At 39.4% G+C, this 22,525-nt stretch overlaps 4 protein-coding genes across 4 annotated transcripts; 2 read left to right on the forward strand and 2 right to left on the reverse strand.

The window, feature by feature from the left end:
- Positions 1-10,644: 10,644 nt before the first annotated feature.
- Positions 10,645-10,851, forward strand: LY79DRAFT_530858 (uncharacterized protein; the record flags this gene model as incomplete). Its single annotated transcript, XM_060556209.1, has 1 exon — positions 10,645-10,851. A coding segment is annotated over one exon (207 nt), but the record flags the coding sequence as incomplete, so codon positions are not given.
- Positions 10,852-13,226: 2,375 nt separating this feature from the next.
- Positions 13,227-18,354, reverse strand: LY79DRAFT_654406 (ent-kaurene synthase; the record flags this gene model as incomplete). Its single annotated transcript, XM_060562648.1, has 5 exons — positions 13,227-15,225; positions 15,316-15,602; positions 15,703-15,820; positions 15,915-16,723; positions 18,333-18,354. 5 exons carry the CDS (start codon positions 18,352-18,354, stop codon positions 13,552-13,554), a joined length of 2,910 nt encoding a protein of 969 aa, XP_060406834.1. The 3' UTR covers positions 13,227-13,551.
- Positions 18,355-19,094: 740 nt separating this feature from the next.
- On the forward strand, positions 19,095-20,293 carry LY79DRAFT_530862 (geranylgeranyl pyrophosphate synthetase; the record flags this gene model as incomplete). Its single annotated transcript, XM_060556210.1, has 5 exons — positions 19,095-19,246; positions 19,320-19,483; positions 19,539-19,640; positions 19,715-19,863; positions 19,970-20,293. Coding segments are annotated over 5 exons (891 nt in total), but the record flags the coding sequence as incomplete, so codon positions are not given.
- Positions 20,294-20,755: 462 nt separating this feature from the next.
- On the reverse strand, positions 20,756-22,525 carry LY79DRAFT_173790 (cytochrome P450; the record flags this gene model as incomplete). The annotated part of the gene is made up of 4 exons (XM_060551238.1): positions 20,756-21,234; positions 21,333-21,499; positions 21,606-21,920; positions 22,005-22,525. Coding segments are annotated over 4 exons (1,160 nt in total), but the record flags the coding sequence as incomplete, so codon positions are not given.

Below are 22,525 nucleotides of genomic sequence, written 5' to 3' on the forward strand. Positions count from 1 at the left end.
ACTAGATATTTTAGAAGGATCTCCTTCTTCTTCTTCTTTAATAATTATATTAGAATGTTTTTGTTTATAATGTACTTAGCCTTAGCTAGCTTAAAATCTTTTAGCCTTAGTTTTAAAGCTAAAGTTATAGTTAGGTATATTATATTTATATATAATTTCCCTAGGTCTACTATAGTTAATAGTACTTAAATTATAAGGAAATAGCTTATTTACTATAATATAAGAATTAGTAGGCTTAATAGTATAAGTAAGACTATTCTCTAATGTGTCTATATATTGATTTTTTTTTCCTTTTATTTTATTAGTTAAAGAGTTTACTATAGCTTAAGAAGAAGCTTTACTATTAATTATATTAGAAGAGCTTTTATAAAAAGAATAAGAATCGTTAGATACTACTATTTCTTTTAGATATATTTAATAATAAAATATAAAATATAGTTCTATAGGTTTTAATACATTATTTTAAAGTAATAGTTATAATATAATATACTAAGTAGTCTTTCTTAAGGTTATATTTATATAGTATATTATAGGTAATATAGTATATAGTGTTATAAGTTAAGTAAAATATAGTTAATAGTAAAGATAAAATAAAGAATTAGAAAGAGAGAAAAAGATAGTATATATAGTTATTTTATTATAATTATTTACTATATAATGAAGTATATAACTAATAAAGTATAACTATAAGATATAACTATAAGATAAAACTATAACTATAACTATAAAGTATAAGTATAAAGTATAACTATAAAGTATAACTATAAACTATAATTATAAAGTATAAGTATAAAGTATAACTATAAACTATAAGTAAAAACTATAACTTATAAACTATTACTTATAGTCTATAACTATAAAGTATAACTATAAACTATAATCTATAAGATATAATTATAAACTATAATTATTAAGTATAACTATAAAGTTTAACTATAAAGTATAACTATAAACTATAACTATAGAATATAATTATAAGATATAACTATAAACTATATAAATAAACTTATAAGTATATATATTATTAGTATAGTATATAAATATAGAGTTTATAGCTCTTTAAAGATACTTATAATTTAAAGTTATAACTTACTTATTAGATTATTTATATTATAAATTAGTTATATAAGAGCTTCTTAAGTATTAATATTATATACTCTATATACCTTTTAGACTTTTTTCTAGGGTACTTCTTTTTAGATTATTTACTTTTACTTAACTAACCTTTTACTTATATATAATATAGTATAGTATTCTTAATATCTTTTTAAGTATTATATAACTACTTACTATAACTATAAGACCTTTTCTAGGGTACTTTATTTAGAATATTTACTTTTACTTAATTAACTTTTTACTTATATAGTATAGTATTCTTAATATCTTTTTAAGTATAATATAACTATTTACTATAAGTATAAGACCTTTTCTAGAGTACTTTTTTTAAGATATTTACTTTTCTTTTATTAACCTTTTACTTATATAGTATAATATTCTTAATATCTTTTTAAGTATTATATAACTACTTACTATAACTATAAGACCTTTTTTAGGGTACTTTTCTTTTAAAAATATCTACTTTTTCTAAACTAGCTTATTATTTATATAAAGTAATATTCTTAATATTCTTTTAATTATTATATAACTACTTACTATAACTATAAGACCTTTTTAAGGTAATTTCTTAACTTATACTACTTACTTATAACTATTTAATTAGATAATAAGTTTAAATATATAAGTAAAATATTTAAGAAAAATACATAATATATATATATATATACTAACTATATACTAGGCCTATTTTCTAGAACACTTTCCTCCTTTCTGCTTAAACTAACGTATATAGAATATATAAGACCTCTTAGACTTATAAGAAGTCTTACAAAGAGAACAAGTATACTTCTTTAATACCCCCTATAATAACTAATTAAGATATATATATATAAATACTATAATAATTATTACTTACTAACTAAGGTATAAAAGAAGGCTAAAAGCTTTCTTCTAGAGCTAGAAGCTGGGTAGAAGGGGTTAAAGTATCTTCTTAGGGGGTAAAAGAAGATAAAATATCTTCTAGATACTCTATAAATTTAGAAAAAAGGTCAATAGGGGCAAAAGTAGTATCATTAGAAAGCTCTTAAGAAGGAGAATCTAGTAGTACCTCTTTCAGAGAGATACAACTAGGAGGGGCTTAAGAAAGACCTTAAGGAAAGTGCTAAGCTATTATTTAAATAATAACTTGTTAAGCAGTAAGGTCTATTACTAGTAAACTAGCTAAAGACGTAAAAGAATCTATTATATCTAATATATAGAAAAAGGTATAATTTCTTATTCTAAGGACTATCTAAAATAAAAGGAGGATTTAAGAAGTATATATAGATATTCTTCTTCTTCTTCTTCTTCTTCTTTTCTTAGAATTCTTAGAAATAAAAGGGGATAAATATTTACCCTTAGTTAAGTTAAAAAACCTGATTTTTTCTAGTTCTAATGTAGGTCTTTATATATTACTACCTTATATATATAGTAAGGTAGAAGTATATAAGTAAGAAAAAAGTATAAAAATAATAGTAAGGTAAGAGTACATAAGTAAGAAGAAAGTATAAAAACAATAGTAAGGTAGAAGTATATAAGTAAGAAGAAAGTATAAAAATAATAGTAAGGTAGGAGTACATAAGTAAGAAAAAAGTATAAAAACACTAGGATTTTATAAGCCTTTCTTATTTAAGTAAGTAACTTATTAACCTTACTAATTACTACTTTAGGAAATATATAAGTTTTATAATAATTATAAGATTTTAAGTTTTTTATTTTTTTTTAAAAATAATATATATAATATAAGGTTAAAGTTAATATATATAGTAATACTAAAATAATAATTATATTTAAGTAAAGTATAGTACTTTTTTATATTAAGACTTATATTCTTTATTTACTTTAAATATCTTATAATATAATATTTCAAATATTTATATACTATAATATACTTTATATAGCTTATAACTATATAGTATAGTTATAAGCTATATAATTCTATAAGGTTATAATTATAAGTTATAAAAAGATTAAGTAAAAGTAGTTTATAATAGTATAGTATATATAATAAAACTATATATATAACTATATAGTATAGTTATAAATTATATAATTTTATAAGGTTATACCTTAAAAGTTATAAAAAACTTAAGTATAATTAGTTTATAGTAGTATAAAATATATAATATAACTATATATAGTTTATATTATACTTTAGATTATATACTTTATAAAGTTACTTTATAGAATTATTTATAAAGTAAAACTTATAAGAATTATATATAATATTTATATATAATAATACTATATAATAATACTTAGTAAAGTGTTTTTAAAGTATAAATATCTTAATATCTATATTCTTAAGATTTATTTATTTTTATTTTTTAATATCTTATTATATTATTAAGTGTTACTTTGTTATCTATAGATTATATTTATTAGTTATTATTCTAAGTATAGTCCTTTATAAATAACCTTTTTCTTAAGCTATATTATATTTATTATTAATAAAATACTAAATATATTCTTTATAGTAAGTACTTTAATATTTAAGAAGAATATAATTAGTTTATTTCTTTTAGCTAACTTTACTTACTTAGATAGAATCCTCTTTACCTCTTAGTATATTTTATTATTAGAAATACCTAGACTTTAATAATAAAGTTAACTACTATAATACCTTAAATCTTATAGTAAATAATAATACTAGTAGTAGTGTTATAGATATAGTTAACTTAATAGAAGGTTCTAGTGTTTATATTTCTTCTATTTATAATATATTATTAGAAGACTTAGAAAAAGAAGAAACTAAATAACAAGATTTATAAGACTAATAGAATATTAATACTTTAGAGATATCCAATCCTTATACTATACTATATAATATTATAATAGAAGATAAAGATAGTATTATAAGTAATTCTTTAAAGCTACTATTATTTAAAGTATTTAATAATAAAATAAATAGTATTACTAATAATACTTATAAGGAATTTAAAGTAAGTAACTTATTAGTTTTTAAAATTATATATAGAGTATTAAAAAAATATATTATAAATATAATACAAATATAATACATGTATTTGTATTTTTTTTCTAGTATAATACAATACATGTATTTGTATTTGTATTTTTTCTAAGGCACTATATAATACAAATACAAATACATGTATTATATTTTATATATTATATAAAATACAAAGGAGAAATATAAAATAAATTCTTTTAATATATATCTATATTATAGCCTAATAATATATAAGTAAAACTATATTAGTAACTATATATATATATTTATAAATAGTAATAAGTATCTTATTAATACTAATACTATTACTTCTCTATATATATATATAAAAGTAGTTATATTATTATTTACTCTTAGTTACTTAGTTACTAATACTAAGACTTCTTAAATTATTACTATAAAAAGTATTTAAAATAATATTAGTAATATAATATCTCTTTACTTCTTTAATATTATAGTTTAAAACCTTATTTATATTACTTTTTTTTTAGTTATAGTAGTTATAACTAATACTATACTTTATAGTATTACTAATAGTATTCTATTATATAGTATACTAGTATAAGTAATAGTTTAACTTTAATTAAATATAATACACTATATTAATACTATTACTATTATATATATAGAAAGTAATTATATTATTATTTACTATTAGTTATATAGTTATTACTCTTAAGACTTTTAATTTTAATATTATAAAGTAATTAAGATAATATAAGTAGTATAATATTTTTTACTTCTTTAATATAATAAGTAAAACCTTTATTTTAATCTATATTACTTTCTTTTTAGTTATAGTGACTATAACTAATACTATATTCTATAGTATTACTAATAGTATTTTATTATATAATATATTACTATAGCTTATAGACTAAGTTTAGTAGAATATAATAATAAAAACTATTAAAGTAGTTACTTTAAAGTCTTAATAGTTACTATTTTCTTTACTATTTATTAATTATTATATTAAAGTATAATTAAATATATAAAGTAATAGTTACTTATTATAATATCTTTATCTTATATTATAGTATTATATTATATAGTATAAGAATAAAATATATTAAAAGTATTAATATTTTATTATTCTTTTATATTCTTATAGAAAGAAAGGCTATATCTAGAGAAAAACCTTATTACTACTTAGTAATAAGTATAACTTACTAATAATATAGTAGAATCTATAAGTGTAATAAAACCTAAAGAATTAAAAAGTAAAAAGCTATAAATCTTAAGATCTTAAATATTAATAATTATAGTATTTATAATTTAAACTACTTAACTAAGTATAATTAAATAGTGTTATTAGATATAAAAATTATATATTATACTTATAAGTTATAGCCTATAAGTTATACTTTATAAAGTATATAACCTAGAGTATAATATAAGTTATATATAGTTATATTATATATAATATACTACTAATCTACTATAAATAAGTTATACTAAAGTTCTTTATAAAATTAAAGTTATAATTTTATAAAGTTATATAGCTTATAACTATAGTATATACCTATTAGTTATATAAAGTATATTATAATATATAAGTACTTAATATAATATACTAATTAAAGAAAGAAGTACTTAGAAAAAAAGTCTTATAGTTATATATAGTATATAACACTTAAGAGAATTAATATATATATTAAGTATTAATTATATAAATATTAATTAAGTTTATAATATTAACATATATAATTATACTATATAAATAACCTATAAAATTATTATTATCTTTATATAACTATAGACTATATAGTTATTTACTATACTTATAATAAATAAACTTATATATAACTATAAACTATAACTTATATAAGTACACTTTTATATTTATACGTTTATTTTTATACTTTTATACTTATTATTCCTAGTTATTAACTATAGTTATACTTTATAGTTATACTTTATAGGTATAGTTTATAGTTATAGACTATAGTTATATTTTATAGTTATTGTTTATTAAACTTTATAAGTATACTTTATAGTTATATTATATAGTTATAGTTTATATAAATAGTTTATAGGTATAGTATATAGCTATATTTTCTAGAAATAGCTTATACTAATAGTTATAGTATATATTTATATTCTATAGTTATAATATATAATTAATATACTTTTTTATAAGGTATTTACTTATAGTAAGACAAGTATATATACTCTTTAGAGTAGTAAAAAATATTCTATTTTTACTTTTTTCTTAATTATTATTTTTATTTTTACTTCTACTTATATTTTACTTAATATATAAGACTATATACTATATTAGTTATAATAAACTATATTAATACTACTATTATTAGTTATTTTATAGTTAGTTATAATTTAGTTATTTATTATATTATAAGTTATTTTAAAGTTACTTATTATATAATTAGTTATATTATTAATAGTTATATTATAGTTAGTTATTAAATAGCTAGTTATACTTTAGTTAGTTATTATAAAGTAAGTTATAATATTACTAGTTATTATATAAATAGTTATTTATAATAACTTTAGTATAGTTAAATATATTAATAAATTATACTTATTATACTATATATTAATAAATTTAGTATTACATTATATTTATTATTAATATAGTGCTTAATAGTTATTACTAAATCTTAGTTTTTAAGTATATAATATTTTAAGTAAAATATATAAATAATACTATACTATATATAAAAATTAAGTAATATTATATATAGTTAATTTACTAATTTTAATTATTTTTATTTTTTATATTGTATAGTTGTATATTATATAAAATACAATATAAATACAATATAATACAAATACAAATACATGTATTGTCTCTCTTATATAATATAATACAAATACATGTGTTATATTTGTATTGTATTATATTATATTTATATTATATTTTTGTATTATATAGTATTTTGTATTTTTTTTAAACTCTCTAATTATATATAATTAAAGATAAATTATAACTTATACTAATATATTATATAATAGAATCTTATTAGTAATACTATAAAGTATAGTATTAGTTATAATTATCATAACTAGGAAGAAAGTAATATAAATAGTATTTTAAATTATAATATTAAAGAAGTAAAAAAATACTATATTACTAATATTATTCTAAATACTTTTTATAGTAATAATATTAGAAATCTTAGTATTAATAACTAAGTAACTAAGAGTAAATAATAATATAACTACTTTTAAATATATATAATATATATAAAGAAGTAATAGTATTAGTATTAATAAAATATTTTTTTTAATATATAGATATATATATAAACCTACTAATATATTTTTACTTATATATTATTAGACTACTATATAAATATATATAAAAAGAATTAATCTTGTATTTTTTCTTTGTTATTTATATAATATATAAAATATAATATATGTATTTATATTTGTATTATATTATGTATAGGAAAAAATATAATATAAATACATGTATTATATTACACTAGAAAAAAAATATAAATACATGTATTGTATTTGTATTATATTTGTATTATATTTTTTCAATACTCTAGCTATTCCTCTTTTCCTTTGTTAGGTAGCCTAGATACCCTGCCCTTTCTTACTAATAGTAGTAGTAAATCTACTAGTAAGTGTTAGTATATTAAAAATATATTTATATTTTAAAATATATATTTACTTAAAGAATTAGATTTAATCTATATATATACTTATTAAAGTTTTTTTTAAGTAACTATCTTAGCTTTAAGTCCTTAAAGCTCTAGATTTATAGGCTAGTAACTTTAAATATCTTTTAGAAAGATATTTAAAAGTGTATTTTATATAGAATTTATATTTTTTTTAAAATACAAGGCTTTTTAGACTAAGTTATAAGTATTAAATTATATAATTAATATATATTATAGATCTTAAAATTATTACAAGGGTTATTTAATATAGTTTCTATTTTTAGTAATTATATACTAAGATATACTAGTAAATACAACTTATATTTATATTATATTTTTTGCCTAGCACTATATAATATATGTTAGTGCCTATACTAGAAATAGATTTCTTAAAACTAGTATAGAAAAGCGGGGCTATTTCCTAAAAAGGAAATAAAAATATTAATAAATTAAGAAAAAAAGGTTTATTTAAACCTTATTTTACTTTATTTTTATATAGCTTATATAAGCCTTTATAATTACTAATACTTTTTTACTACACTATAAAGGTCTTAACACTTGTATAGAATCCTTGTATTTTTTTTTAGAACTCTAATCTTTCTTTAATTTAAATAAATATTAAAGAAAAAATATATTTTTATATTTTTAAAAAAATATAAAATACAAAATATAGATAGTGTATATTTAATAAAAGAATTAATTTCTTAGTAACCTTAACCCTAACTTTAGAGCTTTTTATATTTAATTAAAGTAGGATTTATATTTAGTATTATTATAATTTTACTGTATTTCTAGTGTAACCTTAAGCTTTATAACTATAGTATACTCTTTAAAGCCTTTAATAAAAATATATTTTAAATATATTACCCTTTAATACACTAGTAGGTATATATTAGTAGCTAAGCTAGTTAAGTATATACTTTTAATTAATTAGTTATCTTTAAGATAACTAATTAAATTACTCTTAATAGTAATTTAGTATATTTATCTCTTATTATTATTAATAATAGTAAAAGTTTAATACTCTATAGTATTATAACTAGTTATACTACTACTTAATATAGTTAAATAGGTAATAGATTTAATAACTAACTAAGAGCTAAAGCTATAGCTAATAATAGCTAGTCTTTTAGACTAGTAATAGGTAGGGCCTAGTAGGGCACTAGCTGTTAGCAGGATGTTAGCCTAACTAATAGATCTACTAGCAAGGCTAAGAAAGTAAATCTAAAGGTTAGCTATATATTATTCTATAACACTTATACTTATTTCTTAGGTATTCTAAGGATTTCTCTAGTATTCTTAGCTATTAAGTAGGTTATCAAGTAAGTTAATAGGTAGGTTACTAAATTATAGGTTATTATTTTACTTGTTTACCTTATATAATCTAGAACTATATTCTTAGTTCTAAGAGATCTCCCTAGAGGAATAGGTCTTACTTAAAAGATCTATTCTTTCTATATAAATATTATTATTATATAGTATATATAGCTGTTTTTTAAGTAGTTATACTTATATCTAGTGTATATAGTGTATATAGTATTACTAATACTATATTATATATTTTACTTCTTTATTATATATCTATTTTACTTTATATATATATAAGGTCTTTAAACCTTAATATCTAATAGTTTCTATATAAGCTTATCTAAGTATATAATATAAAAAAGAGAAAAGGCACTATTACTGCCCTAGTTACTCTAAGGGTAACTAATAGACTAAGGTACTACCTTATCTCTGATAGCTATAAGCTATTAAAGCTTTAGAGCACTAAGAACTTTCTTAGTAGCTTACTTAAATATTTTAGTAAAAACCTTAATAGCCTTACTAAAAAGGTAGTAAAGAAGTAAGTACTTAAGTATATTCTAGAGTTTAATATATTAAGGGTTTATTTCTATCTAAAACAAATTTTTATATTTATTAGTAAATATATTATACGTCCTTGTTCTTTAGTAGCTTAACGCAGCAAGTTATATTTAAATTACCTAGATCTAGTATAAAACTAATAGCTATAGAAAGAAATTAATATAGTTATATAGTTAAGTATTATTAAGGATAGCACTATATTTCCTCTCTTAGATAATATATAGTCTAACTAAGGCAGAAGATTAAAGTATAAGTTAACTAGCTACTTAATAATAAAAGTAGAGAAGAGAGAGGGAGCTAAAACAAGAGCGTACTAACAAAAGTAAACATATAGTTCTAAAAGACTATAAGAACCTTATTAAAACTATCTAAGATATAATACTAATAGGTTTCAGCCTAGTTATAAACTAGAGTACTAACACTAACACCCTAGAGACCTTATATATATAGTACTAGCTCTACTACTACCTTAGCTAGCTATATCTATACTACTAGTCAGCTAAAGTTATTATTTAGACTAGTAGAGAGCGTCTAGAACTCTTTACTAGCTTTACTGTTATATTTATCTCCTATAGCTACCCTAAACGGCTCTTGCTACTAAGGATAATTATCTTACTTAAGAGCGTAATTAAGGAGGCCTTCCCTATTAGGGACATCAAGGCATACGCTAGCTATATTAAGTAGATCTACTAATATGGCTTAGAAAACTGCGTCTAGGAGAGGCTAGAGCAGAGGGTAGTATAGTAGAACATGCACTATAAGGTGCTTCTCTAGGACTTCCTCACCTATAGGGGCATAGTAAGGCCGTAAGACTACTATAATAATAATATATTTATTACTACTAGTAAGCCCCTATGCCGGTTATACTACTACTTCTTTCAGGATCTAGGAAATAACTTCCTTATATAGACGCCCTATATAAATATATACCCTAAGTAGCAGCTATCTAACGTATATAAGGAGGAAGGGTAGGATAGGGACGCCGTCGTTATGCGCCAGGAGAAGCTACTGGACGACTTAGTCTGGCAGATGTAGTAGGACACACTTGGCTTCGTCAGGGAGCAGCACTCGCAGTAGAAGCGCAACGATTCGCGCACTCAGTCGTGGGCAGACGTGTCGAGGTACGGGGGAGGCAGCGACACGCGGGCCTCTGGCCGCTTTTCCAGCGCGAGCGGGACCAGCGGGCAGGGCACAGGGATAGGGGCCGAGGGGCCGGGTTTCGGGTTCCGGATTCCTGCTGGGTTAGGGTTACATCGGATTTGCCACCTAGGGCGGCTGAATTGAGACGACTACACGTCTGGGGGGGGGTTGGTGGGAACTTGGCTTGTAATCTCGTTGGTCACTGCTTCTTACTAGTTACTAGTTATAAGCTGAAATATATCTATAGTTCGTCAGGCGAGTACGCGTGGTCTGCACAAGTATCTGCTGGGCTACATTACCCCTGAGGTGTACCACCTCATCGACCCACGTGAGCAAGCTGTCTAGCTGGCACATGCGGAGATTTACAAGGGCGCGAGAGACGTGCGCCTGGTCCTCCGGATCCAGGAGCGACAAGGGCTTCTGCGCGGCGGCGGCGGCGGCGGCGGCAACCTGCTCGACGGTGTTGAAGACGGCCTTGAAACTGTCGAGGACGACGTTGCAGACGGAGGCGACCTGGGTCATGGCCTCGGAGCGGAGGCTGCAGCTCCCGCAGCGGAGCAGGGCCTCGCTGGCGACCATGGCGTTCTTCTGGTAGAGGAACAGCTGGCCGACGGACCCGTACAGACCGAATCCCCCGGCGGCGGCGGCGGCGGCTGCGGGCTCGTCGCGGTCGCCCTCATCGTCGTCGTCGCCGCCGCCGCCGTCACGGGCTTGGGCTTTCCAAAGGACCATCTCCAGATACAGGTCTTCGTAGGCCTTGAGCACCCTGTCGACGCAGGAAGCCGCGTCGTTGTTATCGCCTTTACAGCAGCAGCCGCCGCCGCCGCCGCCCGAGTCGCTGGAACCTGCGGTGGTGGTGGTGGTGGTGGTGGTGGTGGTAGTGGCAGCGGTGGCAGTACTGTAAGAAGTGTCTGGGGTTAGCGGCGCTGCTCCTGCTGCTGCTGCTTTAGCTTTTGTGTAGTAGTACTGGGCGCTGTGCTGCTGCTGCTGCTGCTGCTGCTGCTGCTGCCGCGGTTGTGAGCGGGGCGTGGTGTTACAGGCGCCCCTAGGGGCCACCGCAGCGGGTGGGGCGCAATGGAATCCATCGTCGGGACTATTATTATCCGTGGGTGGTCGAATGAGCGTGTTGCCGGCGCCGCCGCCAAAGGCTTTTTCTATTTCCTGCAGCATCATGGATTGCGTCACGTGCAGAAACTCGTTGTCCGCAGCGTCGGGGACGAATTGGTCGACGTCGTTGAACAACGATGCTGAGTCGCGCGTCTGGTCATGGTCATGGCCCTGGTGATGCGAACCGGCCTCCTGTGAATGGGAGCTCGCGCCATGACGATGCTGCCGCCGCTGCTGCTGCTGTCTCGCCGATGACAGGGGCCGGGGCGGATACGTGCATTGGACATGCTTGACGCGACAAGTCTGGCATCCCTGGGCTTCTCCTGTGCATTTGATCTATAGTAATAGCCGCTGGCGTGTCAGTATTTGTCCTCCGTCCGTCCACTGCGCAGACAGACTAGACTTGGGGCTGCCTGCCTGCCTGCCTACTTGCACGGGGTTAGGGGCCTCGAGAGCGGCCAGTTTACATTACATACCTTCTTGGCCCGGCAGCGGATGCAGGCGGTGGGTGTTAGGTGGATGCGCTGCTTGCGGAACGGAGGCGCGCTCAGCTCCAACCCATCGTCACTGTCGTCGTAGTCAGTTGAGCGCCGTGGGCGGAACGTGGCAAACATTGGCGGTAATCTGATGGAGGACAGATGTTCGGCGGTATGAGACGACGCAGTTTATGAGGGCTTCCCGACGGATGGATGGATGGATGGATAATGAATGACGAGTGGGAAAGAGAGAGCAGGCGAGACCGAGATATATCCACAGGTTCGTCTAGTCGGCCTCGCCTGCCATGGTGGCGGCGTCTGACGATCAGTGGGACCGTCAAGACTTTATGAAGCAAGGCGGACTGTTGGCAAAGTCCGGACGCCGCCTGCATCGTAGGGTAGGGGACGCCTTGGATAAGTTTTGGACGATGTAACCACTTGATGTCGCGAATACCCAGACAGACAGCAAGCAAGCAACGAACGTGAAAGGGATCAGGGGGACGGACCACTCTTGTTCTCTGTAATTTAAACTCAAAACCACTTCCCTGACACGACCACTCCACATTTATACAGCCGGAAATTGCCGCGTCTATATCCGATCCTCGTGATGGCCGTTCAAATGCACCATGCATACTTTTGGGTGGTCGCTTGTTGTTGTTGTTGTTCTTGTTGTTGTCGTCGTCGTTGCCTTTTAACGTCGTGTTCACGAGTTCGAGTCTCGGTGGTTGGTTCACAGGCAGGCAGGTTGCATGCAAGCATGCAGTTGTTGCGCGCGCATGTGATCGCGCATGGGTCGGGGGTGGCATTACATTACTTAAGCACATCCCGCGCCTCATTACATACATACATACGGATACTTTGGCCGCTTCAGCAGATGTTATCCATCCACTTATGTAACCGTCAGATGTCACAGACTGGCCGGCCCGCCCCGCCCCTGCCTGGCTACTTACATCGTACGACATCGTACGTACGCACGCAGTAAATGCAACCAGACAGCAGCAAGTGTTGGACTTGACTGTAACATGGGTACCTATCAACAAACTTCGTGATCCGTGGTTTAGTGAACTTGCAGGATGTGTTGAAATACTACCTATGTCATTGTTACCTCGGGCGGACATGATGCCGAACTGGCTACAGCCACCTTTCTTCTGTGGCTTGTGTGGCTTGTGTGGCTTGTGTGGCGCAAGTCGCTCACAGAAACATGTATTGACCTCAGACCAGCCTAGATACGTACCTACCTACCTACCTACCTACATGCATGTCAGCCAAACGTTACGCCCTCTCCTGCTTCCTTCACGACCCTGCTCGACATGTCTCGCAACACATATATTTGACCATACAGGTCCGTGACGTCGCAGAACATGCGCCAACACGCCATCCATCGTGTCTTCGATGCCCTCTGCCGTCCCGACGTGCCCACCGCCTGAGTCGACGCCGCCTGGAGCCGCCCCATGGCTTCCATGAGACAGGCTCGCTCGAACTGCGCCAGCGAGAAGAGCGAGCCCTTGGCCGATGCCGTGCCGCCCACGCGGAACTCGGCAAAGTCGAGCGAGTTGAGATTCCCCTCGGCCGCGTCGCGCGCCACAGACCCCAAGTCGTTGTACATGCGGCACATGGTCGCGAGGTGCCGGCTGGCCGCCGCCGCCAGGTACTTTTCCTCCACTGTGCGGAAGCACTCAGGCGTCCCCCTCCCCCCGCTCGCCATGCCCGTCGTCGCCACCGTGTTTGGGATCAGACACGCCAAGAAGGCAAAGTAGCACGGCGCCGACGTGTGATCCGCCGACGTGGAGCGGACCCAGGAGAAGAAGGACGATGCGGGCCATTTGGCATTCCCGTCGCGTCCGCATCCGTCGTCGCTCTCCGCGGCCCCGCGCCCAGCGAGCCGTAAGTTGTCCTGTAGCTGCTGGATATGCGCGAGCAGGTAAAGTTGCAGCTCGCGGTCCAAGTTGACCTGATCTGCCGCGCTTGCGGCAGCAACCGCCCAGTGGTTCCTGATGTAGTCCACATAACGTCTGAGCGGCTCCAGACGCGCCGCCGTCTCTCGGCAGGCCGGGCTGCCGTCCATGTGCACGTCTTTTGGCGCACTAGTCTTCTTGTCATCGGGGAACAGGTCCAGGACAAAGTCCCGCAGGACCTTCAGATCTCCGGCAACGGCCGGCCCCGCCTCCGCCTCTATGAACTCGTCGACCTGGTAGCTCAGCATGGAGATGTTCATCATCTCCCAGAGGAACAGTGGCGACGCCCTGAAGCCCGCGCGCATGTCGCATCCGGTCCAGGTGAAGGGTATCATGTCGAGGTACTTGTCGACTGCCAAGCCCGCGCGATTGAAGACGTCGAATTTGTGCTGCTGCAGGAGGGGGGAGAAGAGGAAGCCCTCGACCAGGGCTGCGCGGAGTTGCTCCTCGGGCGTCTCGGAAAAAAGAGGCGTTCTCTTGTACAGCTGGAGGAACGCTTCGCCTTGCCGAGGTATCGTTGCCGGAGCTTTCAAGACACGGCCTACGACGGCCCGTGTCGGGATCGAGCTCGCCAGCTTCAGGGCTGCGAGACGGTATGCTTGACACACGACGGCGCTCCGGTACGTGACCTTTTCGATCCAGAGGTAATCGCCCGACGGACATGTTCTCGGTTCCAGGAACGCGCTTCCTCTTTGCACCGCGTTCCGGAGCTGGCTTCGGATGGGGTCGAATACGACGACGCGACAGGCCACGGAGAGCAATATCACAGCGTATGCCGTCTCCTCTACCGAGTTGTTCCAGCATCCCGCCGCATCCTGTTCGCGCATCGTGCGCGCACCCGCTTGGAATATGGCGATCGAAGCCCTTACCCTGGTGTCTCTGTCTAGAACGGATTCCGGCAGACGGCCACTCTCGATGAGTTCGAGCATCTCCACCAAGGCCTGCATCATAAGCATCGATGGGTAGATATGCGACAGATTCTGCAGGGAAAGCCCGGCAATGTTAACGATGAACGATCCGCGCAAAGACAGTGATGATGGAGGGCCCGGATTCCCCAGTTGTTAACTCACCCATTTATCCTTGACTGGCCCGTCTGTCTTCCACCAAGTGTCGCACAGGAATCTGGCCCCCTTTGCAATCTGGCTCGCGTACTGGGACGGCTCGGGCTGGTGAAGCAACGCGAGAAGGACGTTGCAGTTGGCGCTCAGGCTGCTATCGCGCTCCGACGGGTACGTCCGGAAATGCGTCTCGGTTTCAAACTCGTCAACCATTCCCGCGGCGGACTTGTTGAGACACAGAATGTTCAGGACGGACAAGGTCTTGGCGGTGTCGTCTGCATCGGCCATGATGGAGGGCGCTGCGATGGCAGGCAAATAATCCGTTAGCGCCCTCGCCACTTTGCAAATTGCAGACAGCACCGCTGGGGGGGGGGGGATTCAATAACAGCGCAGGCTTACCGAACCCAACGACCCCGTTCCCTGCTTCGAACGCACGTTCGAGTACGTCGGCCACTACCTTTACAGACGGGCCTAGCTCATCCCGTGTGAATCCGGCTTGGAGAAGTGTGGATAGGACCTTGTTATTTTGCCCTACGAGTCAGCATGTTGTCGGGGCTTCGTCTTTTGATGATATCGGCACATTGAGAGGGGGGGGGGGGTATTGTTCTCACCCATGAGAACTCAAAATTGGTCGACGGAAAAGCGCTCGGAACACAGCCGTTGCCTGGGCTCCTCCTCAACACTTCTCTCAGGTAGTCCTCTGCCTCTGGATCCCACGACGTTGGCGGCAGCCCGATGAGATAGGCCGCGGTGGACGACGGTGACGCCATGAAGCCGCCCCCGAGCTTGTGGTGGGCGACCTTCTCGTAGTCTATCATGCCCATGAAGGCCTCCAACGAGTGCAAGGCGGTCAGCTTCATTTTTCCGTAGAGGATCTCGGGCCTGAAACGCGACATTTTGGCGGCGTGGATCTCCATGAGGGCGTGCTTCCCCTCGAACTCGAACTCGAGCCCGCCTTGGCCGAGAAGGCGGAGGAGCGTGGGGACGATGATCTCGAAGCCGACGTGCGACGTCTGCGACACGTCCCAGGCGGCGAGCCTGTTTTGCAAGGCGGCGGTCGCTCGCTCGATGCGCCGACCGAGATCCGCGCTGCTGCTGCTGCTGCTGCTGCTGCTGCTGTCTGCGGATTCGGCATGTCGTTGAAGCGCCAAGAGCGAGGCCGCCGTGTTAAGGATCCCGTCAATGTCGGAGTTGTAGGCGTCCCAGCCGCCGTCGTCGCGCTGCGTGTCGAGGACGTACTGGAAACACTCGGGGAACACCCACAGCGGCTGCCCCCCGTCGGCCGCCTGCCTCTTCACGAGCGAAACCCAAGCCGTGTCGTACACGGTGCAGCTCATGAAGCCGGCGCCGTGCTGGTCGCTGTAGTCCGCGAGCAGGTGCTGGGTCAGAGATGCGGCTTGGCAACTGAGGCTGTCCGCCTCTAGGCCGGGAAGGGAGCCCATGTTTTCTTGTGGGTTGAAGAGTGACTGACTGGGAGAAAGAGCAGATAACGCTGTGGCAACTAGACAGACCAAATCCCGTTAGAGTTTCAACCCTCGATTTAAAAAGATTCTGGTTATCAAGAAAGGCGTGGCGTCACATGGCTCACAGAAGCAAGTTTCAAGGCATGATCAAGCCGTCAAGCCGAGTAGTGTGTCCCCGGTTGCCGATCACACCTGCCGAGATATTGACAATGTTTGCGCCTTGCTATTAATACCCCCCTTGCCATCCGACACATTCGGCCTCCCTGGCCCGTTCTCCACGGACTCTGTTAGATGTGTCGGAGCACCTTGGGTAGTGTTCCGGCCGGAGGCTTCCGTGTTGGATTCGGAGCTCAGACATTTCCCAACCTGGTGGGTGTCCTTGTGGGGCCCCGAGAACTGCGTCGTGGTGGAGACGGACGGAGCGCTATAATACGCTTACATGCGCGGAAGTTCGCATAGTGCGAAGTCCGGCAGGGGGGGCCGTCGTTCGGTCAGTTTACGGTACGGCAATTCTTGAACCTCCGTTATCCGTCGTACATAACCCCCACGTCGACACTATGGAAGCTGATGATGGCTGGCTGACGGACGGGCTGTAGGTCTCGGCCCGGGCTGTCTGGGCACCCCTGCTTACCGAGAGAGCAGTACACCAAAAACAAGGTTCACGCTAGAAAACCAGCCATGCGGATCTTGTCTGCTCGCATGTTATTTGGTTGGACCTTCATTTCTCTCACACATCACTGACGTCGCGGAAGGCGCGGCGGGCTACTGCTGTACTTACGGCGGGGCGCATCGTTAACGTCTTCATTATCCATGAACCCGGTCGTGTCCCGAGCCGCCGTCGACGCCCTACGTTCAAACCCCGGACGAAGCGTTATTGGTAGATGGCTAGTGACGGCTCGCGCAAGTGAAAGATGATGGTGTGGTGTTATTTAGATGTGCCGGCCTCGATTAGTCCCTGCACGCACACAGGTGCCTATTCTGTGAACCAGACTAGTTCCGTCATTTCATCTCCTCCTAGGTAGTACAATGGGCAGCTTGTTGCATGAGAGGTAACATGACTTTGTTGCCAACCTTGACGGAACCTCGCAGTGCTAACGGCAACTGCAGCGCGCATAGGGCGTCAACAGACAGCGCTATAGCCGTGGAAGAAACCCTGTCGATTACCCCCGGCTCATCATGGCGGCAAGACACCACGGTATCAAGTCTATGGCATCAGGCAAATGCAGTTGACTCGGCGGGAGAGCCGGCCGAAATGTCGGAGCTGTGGTTGGGAAACAGCGTTGGCGACGAGCCGGCGAGGAGGTTTCTTCTCCCCCGAGCAGTCCATGGCTGTTTGCAGACGATGGCCACGCGCGACCCTGTCGGGGCCCAGAAGGTCGCCGACGCACTCATGAAATGGGCGCAATCCTCCCGGGAAGAGGAGCCGACTCCGGCTTCGCAGCGCTCGTGGGCAGAATATGCAACGAAATGTTTGATCGAGCCCGTGTCTAGGTATGTTCAGCATCTCTCCTCCGGCCTAGCCAGGCGCGCCCCCGTGCAATTCGATTGCGGCCTACTCCCAGCCGCTGGGGATATTGAGTACTGACATGGTCACGAACGAGGCTGGTGTTGAGCCTGATCAGCTTCGAGCTCGGGCTCGACCTCGACGACGGTGAATTCCGGACGTGCCAGCGGCTGTGCCGCGGCGCCTTCCTCTCGATCGGCATCCAGCTGCGCCTCGGCAGCACGGGCAGCCGAAAAGAGGCAGGGCCGGCCGTCGGGGGAGTCGAGCGGCCTTCTTCTTCGCGCCTCGCCGCGGCGGTCATGTCCCTGTTCCGCGTGGACCACGGCCGGGCCATTGCCTTTTGCGAGGGCCAGGTTCTCCAAGGTGCCGAGGAATACCGCGCCTTGCTGCGAGACGCGGCGGACAGGCCCAACCTCTCTCGCGCCGTCCTCCTCAACATCGACAGGCTGCGGTGTTACTTTGCCGCAGACTCCCTGGCTGCGGGACTGCTATCGAACACGCCTGCCACGTCACGCGGGGATTGTAACGGCGTACAAAATGGGAACCAAAGTGATGGCAAAATCACCCAACTCAAGGGGAATCTCAACGGGACCAATGGGACCAACGGCACCTACTGTATCAACGGGCCCAACGGGACCGACGGCAATAATGACCAGGCCAATGAGTCGCTGCAAAGACACTACAGCGTGCGAGAGCAAACCATTTCAACCCTGATCAGCATCAGAAATACAAGCTCGTCACTGGAGGTAAGCATACCAGCCGTTCAAGACCCCATCAAACAGGCATTCAGGCGCCTTCGCTTACACGTTGTTTGACAAAAGCCCGTAGCTGCTCCTTTCGACTACGTCTGCTCCCTTAAGTCCAAGGGCGTACGCAATAAGCTCATTGCGGCGCTGGACGTTTGGATACCCTCGCCCCCCGCGGTCTTGGAATCCGTCATGTCCGCCGTGGCAGACGTACACAACACTTCCCTAATGTAAGCGACCTCGAGCCCATCGCCAACATTAACGGCAGTTCTCTGACCCAAGATCAAATCGACCTGGTTCTAGGCTGGATGATGTACAAGACGGCTCGCCGCTCCGCCGCTCATCCCCGGCTACTCACACCATCTTTGGGATGCCACAGACTGTGAACTCGGCCGTTTACCAAACAGTCAACACGATCGAGCGGGTTTTGGCCAGCGGCAATTTGCGGATGGTGAACGAGCTAGTTTGTACGGATTCACAATCTCCGACATGGACCCGACTTTATGCTGATTATAAACCTAGCGGGAATGAAGACGTTGCTGATCGGGCAAGGGCTCGATCTGCTATGGACATGGGAGGTTTCGACACCGTCACTCGAGGAATATCTACAAATGGTCGACAGCAGTAAGCCCTATTCCCACTCTCCGATGGCGCCCGAGTCACCGTTCTGACGCTCCGCGATATTTCCAATCCCTCAGAAACGGGCGCGCTGTTCCTCATGATTCACAGACTCATGGCGGCCGCATCACCCGGCGCCGACGTGGAGCCGGCATTGGACAGGCTGATGCTGTTGCTCGGGCGCTATTTCCAAATACGCGACGACTACGCCAATCTAGCGTCGCCCGATGTAAGCCCCCCCCCCTGGTCCCCCGTCCCCGACAAAGCGATGCACGGCGTCATTTGTTTTTTGGCGTCCGAAGCGGTTTCCGGACGCTAAACTGAACCATGGACAGTACTCAAAGTCGAAAGGCTTCTGCGAGGACCTGGACGAAGGCAAGTGCAGCTTCATGATGCTGCACGCCATGCGCAACGCCGAGCCTCGTTCGCGCACGATCCTGAAGAACATGCTGCTACAACGGCACAAGGCGGGCTGCGCTGGCGTGGGCCACAAGGAGGCGATTCTGTCCATCTTGAAGGAGGCCGGGTCGCTCAAGTTCACGATCGAGATGCTCCGTGAAATGGAGGTTGCTCTGATCGCGGAGCTTGAGAGCGTCGAACGGATCACCGGGATACAGAACCCGATGCTAAGGGGCATACTGACGGCTTTAAAGGTATAGATATGATGGATTTACTGTAACGATAGAGGAAGATTGGCAGTGACGTTAAGGAATATGACCTTTCTGCTTTCTCTCTTGTGGAGTTGTATCACAGCCCCGAACGTACCGCGTCACCAATGTGCGAGTGATATCGAGGGGATAATTGTGACTCATATCCAACTGACACTAGCAAACAAAGTATATTCCCAGTTGATATGACGAAATTCGTTAATAGCCATGATGTAATGGAGCAATTCCCCCTGATGCAGCGTGAGGACTTATGAGCAGTGTTGAAAACACTGAGGGCTTGCAAGTTCGCAAGCACCGGCAGACCTTTTGAGTTTCGGGGTCAACTGATTGACGAGAGCCGACCGAGAACCTTTTGAAACCAAGAACCTCGAAATAAGGTCACGTAAGAAGATGGTGTCATTTAACTGTATTAAAAGTTGCTCTATTGGCAGTCCTCATAGCACTAACATTAGAGCACGACTACGTAAGATGAACTAAGATATACAAGACTATTGCAAGACAGACCAGATAAGCTTTGGAATTCCACAGATGAAGGACGTTTTTTAGTAACAGTATCTAGCTCTAAATTCTTATTAGTCGGTACCAAGGCAAGACAAACCCTCAGCTTGGCTCAACACTGAACGTCCGCCATCCTGGCCACACACCAGCCCACTCGTTAATCCCCCCCCTGCTGCAGCTTCTATACACGTACTGCCCAGGTGGCATTTCACGCATGGGTGCTTTCCTCTTTCTCCGGCACGATTCAGCAACACATGAGTCGCCGACTGGGTTGCTCCTAGTTTCGTGGGGTAAGGTGAACTTTGAGCGGCGGCTTGAACCACACAATGTAGACCTCCTGGTTCTCTCCCCAGTTCTTGCTTTCCTCGGCAAGTCGCATGTCAAAGTTCCAGAGTAGGCGGGCCAGAATGATGCGCATTTCGCCATAAGCAAGGCTGGAGAAAATGCAAGAATGCTGTCGTCAGCCAAAAGCCCGTGGCCGTTGGGGGGGTCAAGAGTCGAGAAAACTCCTTGATGAGACGGAAGCACTTACTTTCTTCCGAGACAATCGCGGGGTCCCAGCGAAAACGGCTGCGACGCCTCCTTCTGGTCCCGGTCATAAGCCGCATCCCCTAGCCAGCGCTCCGGGACGAACTTGTTCGCGTCCTTGAAGTACTCTTCGTTGGTCGACATGGGCCACTGCCATATGTCGAGGATTGTCTGCGGGCGAGATAATATCAGTAAATGTTTGGCGGTCTTTGACTCGGGGGGAAAAAAAAAAAAAAACCGGCAGATGTCTCTCTAGCACAGAGAACGCCTCACTCACGCCTGGCGGCACGTATTCGCCGAATATCATGTTCCCCTCCGGCGGCGTGATCCGAGGGACGGTACTGGGGACGGCCGGATAGATCCTCAACGCTTCGCGTATGCAGGCGTCTAGGTAGGTCAGTTTCTCGACGCTCGCATAGTTGATCTCATCTTCCGACTCGAATCCGTTGCGGACCTCGTCCGTTACCCTCCTCAAGGCCTCCGGGGTCTTCAACAGGTGGTACAAGTGTCCCGACAACGCGGTGGCGGTCGTCTCCGACCCGGCCACCACGAGCGTGCCTGTGTTGCTGTAGATCTCTTCGATGCTCATGGACTGTTTTTGTTCGCTTGGTTTTAGCACGACAAGTTCCCTCCCCCGTTGCTAGCAAACCGGTCTGGAACCCTGGATGTAACTTACCAAGCCATTGGGCGTTCGGGACATGGCGTGCATGAGATCGAGTCGTGCCGTGTCGGTGGCCCGCCTCGTGTCGACAAGCTCCTTTGTTAGCGCATGGTGCTGCTCAACCTGTGTCGTCATCGACTTTGGAATGCAGGCCTTGATGACTTTTGCCAGGAGGGGTAGCTGGGCGATGGAATACATGTACGTTCCCAGCTTGACGTGCACGAAGATGAGCGACACCCACGGATGGTAGCTGCCGTTCCTGAGAGAGCCAAGGGGCTGGCCGAACGCAAGGTCGCCCACAATGTCGAACGTCGTACAGTTGAACCAGGTGACCATGTCGAGAGGGTTGGACCCGCCCTCGCCGAACTTGCGGAGCTGGTCCATGAGCAGGTCGACGTACTGGTTGATGATGGCCTGCTGCTCCTTGATAAACTGGGCCGAGAAGCCGACCGACAGCAGGCGCCGTTGCCGGCTGTGGTCTCTGCCGTCGGTGCCGGGGATGCTGAGCGGATCATAGTAGTTTGGCGCCTTGGGGT

This window comes from Colletotrichum navitas (genome assembly GCF_030913465.1).
Source record: "Colletotrichum navitas strain CBS 125086 chromosome Unknown LY79scaffold_236, whole genome shotgun sequence".
NCBI lineage: Eukaryota > Fungi > Ascomycota > Sordariomycetes > Glomerellales > Glomerellaceae > Colletotrichum > Colletotrichum navitas.